The sequence below is a fragment of the Dioscorea cayenensis genome, chromosome 16, assembly GCF_009730915.1.
Source record: "Dioscorea cayenensis subsp. rotundata cultivar TDr96_F1 chromosome 16, TDr96_F1_v2_PseudoChromosome.rev07_lg8_w22 25.fasta, whole genome shotgun sequence".
Lineage (NCBI taxonomy): Eukaryota > Viridiplantae > Streptophyta > Magnoliopsida > Dioscoreales > Dioscoreaceae > Dioscorea > Dioscorea cayenensis.
Genome location: NC_052486.1, coordinates 21,251,077 through 21,266,257, shown reverse-complemented (window position 1 = coordinate 21,266,257; position 15,181 = coordinate 21,251,077). Strand labels below are relative to the sequence as shown.

General features: G+C 32.4%; 1 protein-coding gene across 1 annotated transcript; it reads left to right on the top strand.

Annotated features, from left to right (window-relative positions):
- Positions 1 to 5,095: 5,095 nt before the first annotated feature.
- Positions 5,096 to 9,321, top strand: LOC120278814. The gene is made up of 5 exons (XM_039285549.1): positions 5,096 to 5,422; positions 6,766 to 6,843; positions 6,930 to 7,014; positions 8,196 to 8,284; positions 8,803 to 9,321. Exons 1-5 carry the CDS (start codon positions 5,126 to 5,128, stop codon positions 8,941 to 8,943), a joined length of 690 nt encoding a protein of 229 aa, XP_039141483.1. The 5' UTR covers positions 5,096 to 5,125; the 3' UTR covers positions 8,944 to 9,321.
- Positions 9,322 to 15,181: the final 5,860 nt, after the last annotated feature.

The following is a 15,181-nucleotide window of genomic DNA, read 5'->3' as shown; positions in this document are numbered from 1 at the left end:
GATTTATATTTTATTCTATATACTCTATTCTAATTACCAGCTATATTATTATTTTGAAGAAAATGACAAATATCGCAAAAAGAGAATTCGAGGCCCTTCAAATCTCAGGGAGCAATTATATATTCTGGAGCCTCGATATCAAGCTCCATCTGAAAGCATGGAACCTGAGCAAAACTATTGAGGCTAATAACAATGAGCCTAATGATAATAAGGCGAAAGCCTTAATATTTATAAGGCATCATATTGATGATGGCCTGAAGAATAATTATTTGACCATTGAGGATCCATAGGAATTGTGGTTATCTCTGAAAGAACGATTTGAACATCTCAGAATGGTCTACTTGCCCAAAGCACGTAATGATTGGTCAAGCCTCAGGTTTTAAGACTTTAAAAGCGTGCAAGAATATAATTCCGAGCTATTTAAAATTGTTTCAGTGCTACGACTCTGTGGAGAAACAGTGACGGAAGGTATGATGCTCGAGAAGACATTTACAATATTTCACGCACGAAATTTTATATTACAACAACAATATAGAGAAAAGAATTTCACAAAATTTTTTGAATTAATTTCTTGTCTCCTTGTGGCGGAGCAAAACAATGAATTGTTGATGCAGAATCATCAATTTGGACCATCTGGATCGACGACCAGCGCCGTAAAATTAATTTCGGGCAAAGAAGATGGCGTGGTCGCGGTACTGGTTTTAAAAACCGCGATAGACGAGGGCATTATGGTGGTCGAGGACGACGCGGTCGTGATGGGGGCCGAAATAAAATCGGACCACGAGATAGCAAAATTGATGTACATCAACAAAAGCAATAAAGCCACAAGATGGGGTCAGAGTCAAAGAAGGATACCTGCTATCGTTGTGGCCTGGGAGGTCATTGGTCCAGAATTTGCAGGACCTCTAAACATTTTGTCCATTTTTACCAAGAATCACTTAAAAATAAGAAAGGTAAATATATTGAGACAAATTTTGCTGACAACCCCATAGTTGATCCAATTGAGAATAATTCTATAAATAATTTCAATGTAACTGAAAATACATATTTAGATATGTCAGATTTCCTTATAGACTAATTTGTAATGTCTTTATGTTTTATTAAATTATGTTTTTCTTCTGTTTTGTTATAATATAACTGATGATGAATGCATTATTGATTGCGGGACAACGTATACTATTTTGACAATACAAATATATCTTATATCCTTATCAATGAGAAAGGCATATATAGCCACAATAACAGGGTCATCAGACCTGGTTGAAGGTTCTGCAGAAGCAGCATTGATGTTGCCAAATGGGACATCCTTGCAGATGAAAAATGCTCTATATTCCCCTAAATGTAGGAGGAACCTTTTAAGCTTTAAAGATATACGTCTTAATGTATATCATTTAGAGACGGTTGATAAGGAAGGAAAAGAATATCTTTATATTACACAAATTATTTCATGCCAAAAACGTGTACTTGAAAGCTTTCCATGTATATCCTCAGGATTATATTTTACATGTATTAAAGTGATGGAATCACATACGGTATTAACCCGGAAGGTTAATAACCCAGAGATATTTAAAATATGGCATGAAAGACTTGGACATCCTGGTGCTATTATGTTGCCACGGATTATTACTAGTTCTCATAAACACCCACTGAAAGATTATAAAATCCTAACACATAATGAATATGCATGTTCAGCATGCTCAATGTGAAAGCTAATAACCAGACCTTCTATAACTAAGGTAACTGGTGAATCTCCTAAATTTTTAGAAAGAATACAAGGAGACATATGTGGACCAATACATTTATCATGTGGACCATTTAGGTATTTTATGGTTTTAATCGATGCATTAACTAGATGGTCCCATGTTTCACTTTTATCTACAAGGAATGTAGCATTTGCAAGGTTATTGGCACAAATTATCAGGCTTAAAGCACAATTTCCAGATTATCTCATAAAGACAATTCGTCTTGATAATACTGGTGAATTTTCATCAAAATTATTTTATGATTATTGTATGGCAGTTGGAATATATGTTGAGCATCCAGTAGCTCATATACATACCCAAAATGGGTTGGCAGAGTCATTAATTAAAAGACTCTAGATTATTGCCCGTCCAATGTTATTAAGGATGAAACTGCCTACAAGTGCGTTGGGTCATGCTATTTTGCATGCTGCAGCTTTAATACGGATCTGGCCCATTGCATGTAATTCATATTCACCACACCAACTTGATATGGGTAAAGAGCCTGATATTTCATATATAAGAATATTTGGTTGTGCAGTATATGTGCCAAACCACCACCAAATCATACAAAAACGGGTCCACAACGCAGACTTGGTATATATGTTGGTTATGATTCCCTTTCAATTATACAATATTTAGAACCATTAACAAGGGATGTATTTACTGCAAGATTTGCATATTGTCATTTTGATAAATCTGTCTTCCCTTCATTTGGGGGTGAAATGATTACTCAAAATGAAGCAAAAGAAATTGATTGGAATACATCACGATTACATACATATGATCTTCGCACCAATGAATGTGAACTTGAAGTTCAAAGGATCATTAAATTGCAAAATATTACAAATGAAATACCTGATGCATTCACTGATACTAAAATGGTAACCAAATCATATATACCAGCTCCCAATGCTCCTCCAAGAATTGAGATTCCTAAGAATCCATTGAAAGAAAATCAAGTAGAAAATAAACCACGAAAAAAACGTGGAAGACCAATTGGAGCCAAAAATTCAGTTCCTAGAAAAAGGAAGCAGAAAAATAAAGAGAAGGATCTCCCATGTAATAAGGGAGAGGAAATTATAAAATCCTCAGAACAAGTAAATGAAGAATCAATGGGGAATGATATTTCTGAAAATGTTTAAAATTCAATTTGCTATGTAGATGATGGTCAAAGATTGAATTGGCATGAGACCAAAATAAATGATATATTCATCTACAATGTGGCTACAGATATAGAAATAAATATTGATAATGATAAAGAGCCACGATCTATTGAAGAATGTCGACAAAGAAATGATTGGCCAAAATGGAAAGAAGCTATTCAAGTTGAGCTAAATTCTCTATGAAAACGTGAGGTGTTTGAGGCGATAGTGTCAACACTAGAAGGGATAAAATCAGTCGATTATAAATGGGTGTTCGTGAGAAAAAGAAATGAAAATAATGAAATTATGATATACAAAGCAAGACTGGTTGCTCAAGTTTTTTCTCAAATGCCTGGTATTAATTATGAAAAACATATTCTCCTGTAATGGATGAAATTACTTTTCGATTATTAATTGCCATGGCAGTAAGTAATAAATTAGATATGCAGTTGATGGATGTTGTCACAGCATATCTATATGGATTACTTGAAAATGACATATATATGTAAATCCCTGAAGGGTATAAAATAACAGACAACATTTATACTCTATTAAATTGTAGAGATCTCTCTGGATTAAAACAATTTGGACGGATGTGGTATAACCGTCTCAGTGAACATCTTATAAAAGAAGGGTACCAAAATAATTATATATGTCCATGTGTGTTTATTAAAAGTTATACTAACAGTTTTGTTGTGATAGCAGTATATGTGGATGATTTAAATCTTGCACGCACTCCTTCTGAAATTGCAATTGCGGCATCATATCTGAGGAAAGAATTTGAAATGAAAGATTTGGGAAAGACCAAATTATGTCTAGGTATACAAATTTAGCACTTATCTTCAGGAATATTTGTGCATCAATCAACCTATATAGAAAAGGTGCTGAAGAGATTCAATACGGAGAAGGCTTATCCACTGAGTACGCCAATGGTCGTCCGGACTCTTAATGTTCAGAAAGATCCATTTCGTCCACCTGAAGAAGAAGAAATCATTCTTGGTCTAAAAACTCCATATCTAAGTGCAATTGGTGCATTAATGTACCTTACAAATAATACAAGACCAGATATAACTTTTGCAGTAAATCTTCTAGCAAGATACATCTTTACACCGACACAAAGACACTGGAGAGGAGTAAAAGATGTGCTACGTTATTTACGAGGAACTACAAATATGGGTTTATTCTATCCACAAGAATCTTCATCCAACTTCATAGGCTTTGTTGATGCTGGGTATTTGTCTGATCCTCATAAAGGGCGATCTCAGATTGGATACATATTTTTTTACAATGGTACATCTATCTCATGGCGTTCCACAAAAGAAACTCTTACAGCTACTTCATCAAATCATGTTAAAATTCTAGTTCTCCATGAAGCAAGTCGTGAATGCCAATGATTACGATCTATGATTGAGCATATACAGTCATCATGCAAATTAGCATTAGTAACAACAAATGCTACAGTAATTTATGAAGACAACAGTGCTTGTATTTCTCAAATTCAAAGAGGTTATATTAAAGGTGACAAAACAAAGCATATATCACCAAAAAAAATTTACACTCATGATCTCCAAAAAGAAGGCGTTATAAAAGTTCAAAAGATTCAATCCAATGAGAATCAAACTGATCTATTCACAAAATCACTTCCTAAGTGCATTCACCGAAGACTTATACATAAAATCGGGATGAGAAGACTTAAGGATGTAAGTACTTCTGATATAAGTTAATGGTTATTTATTTGAGGGGGAGACTATAGCAGCCGCCATGTGGTATTGTAGCAGCCACCGGTACTATTACCATTCCACCAACCATGATATTTTAGACTGTCAAATCAAATCAATCCTGACCATTCATTCAATTCTTGTAAGCCTATAAATATTAAATACCCCTCTCTCATTTGTATTTTGAGTATAAGAAGAGAAGGAAAAGAGAAAGAAAAATAAAGAAGAGAGAAAAAGAAAAATAAATAAATTTTAAAGGGTTTTTGGTAAAATTCTTGCTCTTTATTCTTATTACTCCCTTTGCATTTATAAAACATTCTTAACACTATAAATTTTATCATGAATTTAACACAATTTTCATCAACGCCCTTGCAAAGATGAAAAAAGCTACTTCGAAAACTTTTGGGTTTTTCTGAAAAATTCGCATAAACCTCGCTAATTTTGCAGAAAAACCCCTTATATAAAATTTTATCAAGCACTGTGTCAACGAGCGTTAGGGCAAGAAGACGAGAAGAACCAAGCCATGGATTCTCTGGAGAAGCTCGAGACCCTGCAAGCACGCATCCTCCATCGCATCACCGAGCTAGAGATCTCCCTCTATGGTCAGCAGCTCGCCTCCGTCTCCCTCTCCTCCAATGACTCCACAGCCCCTGCCGGCGACACCATGGACTCGCGCCTCACTGCCATCCTGATTGCCCTCGGCGTCGATGATTTCTTGTTCAAGCGCGTCCCTTTCGACTACTACGACCGCTCCCTCGAGTCCAGGAGGGACATCCTCGGCGCTCCCTCCATCGAGCACCTCTGCAAAAGCATCGTCTTGGTATCGACATTCTCTCTGGCATTTTATCAAACACCTTTACGCATGTTGTTAATTTTAGATAAAAATTGGATGATTCTAATGATGTGGAATATTCAAGCTTTGAACTTGATAAACATTTGTTTTTTATTAAATTCAGTATTGAGGTTTTCGATTAGATTTGAAGGTTTAGATTAGGGTTTTAGAGTTTGGAATAGATGAGCAGGTATGCATGAACATTTTGGTGTATATTAATGGATAGATAATGACAAGCATTGCATTCCCATGCGTAGGGTTACTTGATGTTGCATCCATCGTGTTGGTCACACTCTCATTTTTGTTTGTTAGTATATTTTTGGGACAATTCTAAGTAGAACTAATGGCAAATTGTAAAGAGCTTATGGAAAGGAACCATGGTGAAACATAATAAGCAAAATGTTGTTTGGTGTGTGGCCAGGTTATAATTAAGTGATGACTGAAACATTGAAATCAATGATTGAGAGCCCCTTCTTTGTGAATTGTGACTTTTTTCTGAAATAAAAAACTTACAGAGTCATGAAGCAGGTGTTCCAAATGTTGGCTTCATGACTCTTTTGTAAGAAACCCAAAAAGGGAATGAAACTGGCATTTGAGAGAGTTGGCTTCAAGGCAGCCTTTTTTTCTAGAAAAAGCCCTCATGAAGCTGGAATGAGAACTTTGTATTCCCAACTTTGTCATTGAAGCCTGTGTTTCACAAACCTGGCTTCACATTTCCCAGATTTGTTTTGTTTTTTACTTGAAAAAAGTTTGAAGCTGGCGTTTCAAATGTCAACTTCATACCAACTCATCAACTAAATCCTAGTTGGAAAACAATGGCACTTTGTTTTGTTCTTTTCTGAAGAAAAAAAAAAGCTGCCCAACTTTTGCTATGTCTCTGTCCTTGCTTTATTCCTCCCTGTTCTCATTAGAATTGGAGAACAGGAGCGCTCTTCATCTTAGGTAGGGGAAGAGCAATGTAATTAGTGACTAATGATGGCATTTGTTCCATGTACTGACATGAAATGGTTTTTACGGAAGTGCATGCCAATATGTATTTGCAAAATATTAGTTGATAGAGGAAAGGTTCCTTGAGGGTGACGTGATGCCCACATTGTGAACTTGGTTATTTTAAAAGAATTTTCTAGAAAGGTGCACTAGTAAACATGAGATAGTGAGATTCTATGGATAGTGTTTCTGGCTCTACAGAGATTAGTTATTTTTTAACTTTTCTTATAAAATGTTCTCCATCGTATCTTTATGATATTATTTATTCTGTGATTCCATTGACTTGTGGCATTAGTATGTAGCATCCTTTTTAATGTGATGTCGTTTTGCATTTACTATTGTAGGTGAATACCCAAGCTCCGGCTAGTGTTACTGATTGTAGTGATCGCAATAATTCAAAATATTATGTTGTTGTCATTCAGGTACATGTAATGATTTTGTTCTGGTATCTCTTTCTGCTTGCTTGCATTTTCTAATACTGATTAGTTTAGACTTTGTTGAACTGCAGTATATGGCCCGGCTTAATGCTGAAAATATTAAGAATTTTCTCTATGCACTCAATGACCGAAAGATACCAAAGAAAAGATTCAACTGTGAGTTACTTTTGCTAGAAACATGATTACATAAAAAGAAACATGTCTGACAATGTTGATTTCTTACATCCATGGTTTTGGGTGCATAAATGTCCCTGGATAGCATGTTAGCTTTACTGTTTGAAGTGTGATTGAATATTTATACTAACCATTGCATATAGTTTTGTTGTTAAAAAAGAAGATATATTTTCGGATATCTCCTATGCCCAGGAAACCAAAAAATTAGTTATATAGCAGTCAGTCATTGTTTCTTGAAGTTAATTTGCAGATATGGTGCAGTTAAGATCCATGCTAGACAGCTAGTGAACTTGAACCGTTAGCTGTGACATCCTACGTTGTTACATTTATTTCAATCCTTAGTTGTTCTATGCCCTTATTTTGAGTATGGGAGCCATTTAACATAGAAAACCTGAATTTGTTTCCAAATTTGGTCTAGGGTGACATTAATCCACAAAGCAATTGGAGAAATCCACCAATTTGTTGCTTTAGCCAGACAAATTTTTTGAGATATAACCTAATTAAACCCTTCAGTCTATTCTTTCCCTCCCATGTAGTGAAGGGAGAAAAAAGACTCTGCCCCTAATTTTTGTTGGCGAGAAAACTAGATCTGATAATGATACAGGAAAACTCTTCATATGTTTTCCAAAGATTAAGATCTATTTCATGAATATCCATCAACCTGAACCAACCTTCTTTGTATCTATATTTATTGATTCTGAATTGTCGATCATGTAGACTTTGGACAGTGTTGCTTGTAGCCATTACTTGTCACCATTGTATAGGCTAGGATATGTTTGACTGAACCAGCAATTTATATATTCAACACAATGCATACCCTTTATTTCATTGAATGATAAGGTGCCTAACAACTAGTTACTAATTGCTAGTTATCTCTTGCTCTTACAACTACTTCTGCTGATTCAAAAACAGACAAACAAACCTAAAGTTGATATCTGAGACTCTGATTGTGACAATATAACTATGTTGTATGCCTTAGATGATCAGCCATTTCAAAATATCTTCTTGACTATTAGTTAATAGCCACAGCATTATCATGTAAGTACCATATGAATTCAAGAATTTCAACATAGTAAAGATTCTATAATATTTTATTTATTTATTTTTTTTTTTGAGATTTGAAATGCAAACAGTCTTATATTTGCGTAATATTCTTGGCACAGTTAGGCTTGCTCCAGAGGAGGATTCATATGAACTGACTGGATATGGGCATAATGCTGTGACATGCTTCGGCTCGAAAACAAACATTCCGGTAAAGTGAATCTCTTAATTGCCTTGTAATATTCTGGATTCTATTTATTTATCAAATTTTTTACTACCTGCTTGCAAACATATCCATTGCAAAGATAGCACAACTGAGCTGATGAAACTGAAATCAAGAACCACTCTACATGCTACACCTCAAAAACTAAGCTAAAGAAGGATAGAGTCAAGAGAATGTTGAACCTAGATGCTCAATGATAAAGTTGTTGATGGGTTACTTAAATATGGAATTATGAATTTGTGCAGAGTGTCTCTAATATATAAAAGCTTTGCTAACTGAACAATGTTGTGAGTTACTGTTTTAAGTTGAAAATAGAAATCAAAGAATCACTGCTGTACTAGACTGTAATACAAATTAGAGTTTGTTCGAGTATGATTATACCTTACAAGAGATAAAGATAACGCTGGCCGGAATTGACTACCCATTCCAATTCAATTCATGATTTAAGAGAAAATGAAAATTTTGTAATTTGTTTACAATTAAATCATGCAATGTATTTGATTCAGGTTATCTTGGATGAAGCAATCACAAAGCTGGAACCGAATTTCTTCTGGCTGGGCGGCGGGGAAGTCGATCTCAAGCTGGGGATCAGAACACCTCAATTCATAACTGCCATTAAACCCTTCATTGTGAGCTGTAGCACATGAAGCACTTCCGATTGTCGATAACTATCAATCTCAACCATTGGATCGCACAGTTAAATTCTTCAATTCACATTCAAACTGGGGATTAGAGAGGAGCATGTCTGTCTTTTTTGCAGCAGACTTCACTTTCATGCCACTCTTCTATTCACACCAAATTGTTTATTTATTGGAAGTTTCAATTGGAAGAGTAAATTGCTGATTGTTTTATGTGTCTAGGAGGAGACATTTTTGAAATCCATCATTTTATTTGTCCCAAAATTAACTTTGTATATTACAAGCACCCTGTAATTCGTGCCCTAAGTGCACATGATTTGCCCTAGGGTTTCATATTAAATTGAGAATTCTACATTGATTCATTGAAGAGCTAAATTAAATGGATTAGAAGATTCATTCTAATTGCTTTAGAATGTTTACTCTTGTACTCTTATGTACTTCCCAATGTTGAACCAGAAAGTGATTCAACTTTTTCCATGACAATCTTATTTGCATCTATACCCTTGTAAAATTTGTAATTTGTCTACAATGTTATCAAATCCAATTGAGTACCTGAAACCCTAATTTCCCTGATGAAGAGAATTACTTGTTTTTGCAAAACATGATAGAAAAGTAAACTGAAGAACATGTTTGAGAAGAAGAAGTGCAACAACATATGCAGTAAGTAATTAGGGCAAAACTTTGGAATCCTTTCATTAACAACCACAGCACCATATCTTATGAACATTGATATATGACAAGAGAACCAAAGACTAATTCTCAAGTCTTTAACACAAAGTATATTGAGTGTCTGTGGAGTGAATGAGAACCCTTAAAACTTCTTTCAATTGTGAGATGGAGGATGAGTCCTTGGCACTGCATAATCTACATTAAACCCTGGATGAGGATGATGATGATGATGATCTCTCTTCTTCTTGCCGGTTCGAGGAACACGCCATGAGACGGTGCCATTAGTCATATCAACAAGAGCAGCATTCGACGATGTTTTCATCGGTTTCTTGACTTTTATTGAAGTTGTTTTGTTCTTAGGGTTTTCACTGATCACATGCATCACCATGGTACTCTACACAAGAAAGAAACTCAAGTTTTCAATATGATATCAACCTTTGCATGCATGAAAAGTGTTGAAGAGTTTGGAACTAACCTTGTTTGATTCTTGAATATGATCGGTTTCGAAGATGAAGAGACGGCCATGGCATGCATCCATGCAGGAAGAGGATAAGAGAAGGAGGAGAAAGAGAAGAGAAGACATGGAAAGCTTGTTTTGGGGAAGGAGAGGTTTAGGGTTTAAGGTTTTGTTACAGTTTGTTCTTCAATGAATGGAGAAAGGTAAGGCTTCCCTTGAAGAGGAAGAAGGAAAGAAGGGAGAAGAGAAGTCCATGAGTGAGTTTTTATATGAGATAAAGACAAGTTAGGGTTTCAGGGAGACTGTGATGAGTGAAGTTTAAGCATGTGAAGAAATAGTAGGGATTGATGAACGTTGATGGGATTTAATTAACACTTGAAAAGTACTCTGTTTAATTAATGTTTAATTAGTGAGGTTAATTAATAAGCTTGTGTTTGTGGGAATTAATAATGCTTAAAATGAAGTTGGTTATAAGTGCTCTACTTCTTTGCTTATTACTTAGGTTTTTAAGCGCTTATAAACCATCTTTGTTTATTGGTTTATCAATGAACGTAATTAATATTAATTATATTAATAGGATTTTTTTAACACTTAAAATGAACTTTGTTGTAAACGCTTAAGTTTTTAATTTCTTTCCCTTGTTTATAAATTATTGAGTTTAATTTAATTTTAAAGAAATAAAAAGCCAAAGAGAAGAAGGAATTTTTTTTTTTTGGTGGAGTTATATTTTTATATATAATTATTTACGTGCAATAAAAATAATTATTACATATATATAACATCATTATTTTTGAAAAAAAATTAATGGACTTGATCTATTTGGGAATTATGTTTTTTAAAAGTAAAAACATGTGTCCTAATTTTTTTAATAATGATCCTTAATTAATTGTCTTATTAATTTATTTTATCAAATTATTAATTCATTACTTTGATTGGGCCTTCATAGGCCATTACTAGTAAAGCCTTGGGCTCAACCCAACATGCCAACTATAAGTTCATTATTTGGCTTGCATTTGAATTGAGAGAAAGTTCATGCCAAAATAAATTAATAATATATTTTTTATTACTAAGTAAATTGATAATTAAGGATTTGATTGGAGTGGGAAAGGAAAAGGTTAATTAATAATTAGAATTAATTACCTCAAAATGCATGATAATCATCTAGTTAATATCCAAAATAATGATCTTTATGTATATGACAACTAAAACTAAATATAATTAACAATAATAAAAAGTCATGTCAGTTAAAAGAAATAACTAAATTGATAATTAAGGATTTGAATGGAGTGGGAATTAAAAAAAAAAGTCTAATTAATAATTAGAATTAGTTACCTCAAAAAGCATGTTAATTAATCATCTAGTTTTAATTTCCAAAATAATGATCTTTTAACATGCTTAATTAATTAGTTTGCATATCATGTGTATAAGATATTGATCAAAACTAAATATAATTAGTTAACCATAATAAAAAATTGTTAAATTAGCAATGCAACAAAATAAACAAAGAAAGCATACTGTGAAGTGTTTAACAAGATGAAGACAATAACAAATATATCCACATGAAAGGCTTGCATTGTCCCCTTCTTTGATATATATATATATATATATATATATATGTAATCTTTTAATATTCCAATTTATATCTATCTATCATCCTACCAATTAAAATTTTGGCTTAAAAACTCACCGACAGCATCCTTCATTGGAAAATAAAAGAAGATATTAAACAATTAGCCCATTAAACTTATTATATATATATATATATATATATATATATATATATATATAGTATAGAGTTAGAGAAGACAACTACTCAATTCATTGTACATAAACAAAAGAAGATTAATTAGTATAATATGAGTGTATCATGTGCAAGTTCATTGTGGTGGTTAAGAAAGCAATGTTTTTCTTGTGGAAATGTGGTTCATTAAGTTAATAATCACCAAAACAGATACATCGTTGATTAATGAATGTTAGTTTAAAGAATAGGTTTAAGAGGCCATTTAACAAATATGGTGATCTTTTTATGGGTCCTATATATGTTATGATTTTTTATAAGTGGGGTTGGAGTGTTAATGGTTAGTAAGTTTATTGCATTATTTAATGCCTTGGTATTGATGTGTATGATGATAGTATAATAATTAAGTTGTTTGAAGAGAAAAGAAGAACACTAGTTGGTTGTAACACTAGTGTCCCTTTCAAGAGGTCCAAGTGGAAGAAAGGATTGATATTTAAATAAGTTTTTATTTTATTTTATTTTATTTTATTTTATCATATAGTGTTTGAATCACTAGACACATTGGTTGATATTTGGATGATCAAAACATTGCCAAGGATCATCATCTATATATATATATATATGCATATATATTTCATTGTTTTTCTAGCTAGCTAGCTCTAGAGTTGCTTTATGAATGCTTCTCCATCATTGTTATATCCACTATGTTTGAGTTTTTGTGAGCCTTCTTCTATTAAGGAAATAATATGTTATTTAAGTGGAGTTTGATTCATTTATCAAGTAATTATTTTATTAAGGTTTTAATATTAGAGGGATTTTTTTTGTTGAAAATAGAGTATTAGACTAATTACTCATGCCGACAATGATCTAGATTTGCAATGGGACTCATACTTATCTGTTTTGATGATTTTTTTTTAGTTCATTTAAAAAAAATTCATAATTGACAGTAGAAAATGCATAACGAATTATATTACTTTTATAAATAATATAATTAATTAACTCAAGTAATTACTAAATGAAAACTCCCATGCATTGCATGATAATTAATTGCTTATAAATATACATATACAAGAGCATGGACCTACAAAAATAACGTCAGCTATCTGTATATATTGATCTTGATTTAATCAAACCTTATAACCATAGAACCAATGTAACTCAAACTAGTTGATTTATGAGGGTCCACACCAAAACCAAGAATGATAGAAGTCTCCCTTTCAAACTCTAATTGTGACATTTTTGTCCATTTAGATCAATGGTTCAATCACTAGGTTGTCATGAAAAGAACAAGCTCAACAAGGATGGATATATATATATATATATATATATATATATATATATATTTGTATGTCCATTTATTAAGCCAAGGATATATATGAACAAGAAGTTAAGTCTCTCCCCATGACTTGAAAATACTCTTTAATTTGTTCTTGTACTCCAATTGGCCATTTGAGTGTGGAAAAGAAAATGGATTAAGAGTCATCACACATGAGACCATACTTATATATTCCATCATAGTTCCCAAAAGGTCTGCTCAAGCTTGTGCTAACAAACAAAACCAATGTGATATTTCTCATACCAAGAAGATGGATGTCATGATATGTGATGTCTCTTCCCTTTGCATGCTAGCTTTTGTTGTATGGGTGAGTACAAACATGGTGGGCTAAGTGAAGGTGGCATGTTGGACTTGTATATAATATATAATATAAACATATATAAATCATATATATTTATATATATACATGTCATCATCCACCCATAGACTTTAGACTAATGAGGCCAGCCAAGCTTTTAAGGTAATATAGAAAACAATGGAAGAAAAGGATGATGAAGAAGAAATAAAAGTATGTGTCCTCTTTTTGGGAAGGGAAATAGTGTTTAGTAGTTGAAGCTAGTTAGCTAATGTTTGAATGGATGGCATTCTCGGAATTTTCCATTTTAATGGATGTGAAGAGATAAAAGAGAACTTGTTATATTTGCTAGGGTGATCACACATCACATGGAACTTTATATAAATTAATGCATATCTTTGATGTCATGCATGTCTACTGTCCTATTGGTCTTCTATAAATAATCCTAGTGATCATATTAGGTTACTAAGTGATTTTCTTACGAAGAAAAATATAGGTAACTTATTATTCATTTGAAACAACTTCAAAATTGTAGTACATGTGGAATGTGAACAGATAAGTAAACATGTAAGAAAATTATTGTAAACATTTACAGTGATTATCCATAAGAATATAAAACCGCAAATAAATAACCGGCTATCACTTATAAAATAAACTCATTTTTATTATTTCTAACTTTCTATTATAAAAAACAACTTGATCTATATTTATCTATTGAAAAATTACAACATTAAATGATATTAAAATATATATATATTTGGAGGGTTAAACCCATATACTCTTAACTTTTCTCTCTTAATCGGTCAAAATTTGTTGAATTTTCTAAATTTTTAATTTTATAAATAAAGATTATAAAAATTATCTATAAATTAAACTTAATCACTGCTGTTTAACCATCTTCATGAAGATTATTCAATCAAAGGTAGAACATATATTACAAGGTTGAAGGATATAATTGTTTTTACTGCCTTCATTCATTCATGATATAGAGAGGTAGGGAGAAAAATTAAGAAATGAGAATTTAATTATTTGGTTGTAAACTCATAATTTAAAAACATGCAATTTAATAAGAATTGAAAAGAAGAAATAAAACAAAAGTGAGGCATTATCATAGTATGACTCTTATCTTTTATCACCTGTCCCTTGGCTTTATCTCAAAACAAAAATGTCAATTTGGCAAATCTAAAAGGGATCGATGGCAGCATTTCCCCACTCTCATTTTCATAATTTTTCGTATGAAACTCTGAATTGCTTTGTGTGTGTGTAAAATATTATATATAGAGACTAGAGGTGATTCTAGAAGCTTGCATCGTACAACTATTTTAATTATAATTAAAATATTTTTCGATAAATATGAATAAATCACGTCACAATATACACAAACAAGCGAAATTCTAATAACTCAAACAATCTGTCTTCTAATTTAGCTAATCAATCAAATATATTCTCTCGTAAAACACACACTACATGAATGACTACATGAACACGACAAAAGCTCATTAACACTAAGCAATTACCAAATAAATAAATTAATAAAAATTTTCAAATAATAAAACATCAAATTTGATTTATAAAAATACTAAAATAATATATAAAAATATATATTACATTTTAGTTTTATTAATAAAATTTAAAAAAAGTCACTAAATATTGATTGGCCATGTAGTAAAGCACGGAAAAAAATAAAAAAAAGAACTAATTATAAAAAATGAACTTGGTTATTCTGTTAGCTTGAAGCCATGGTTGGGTAAT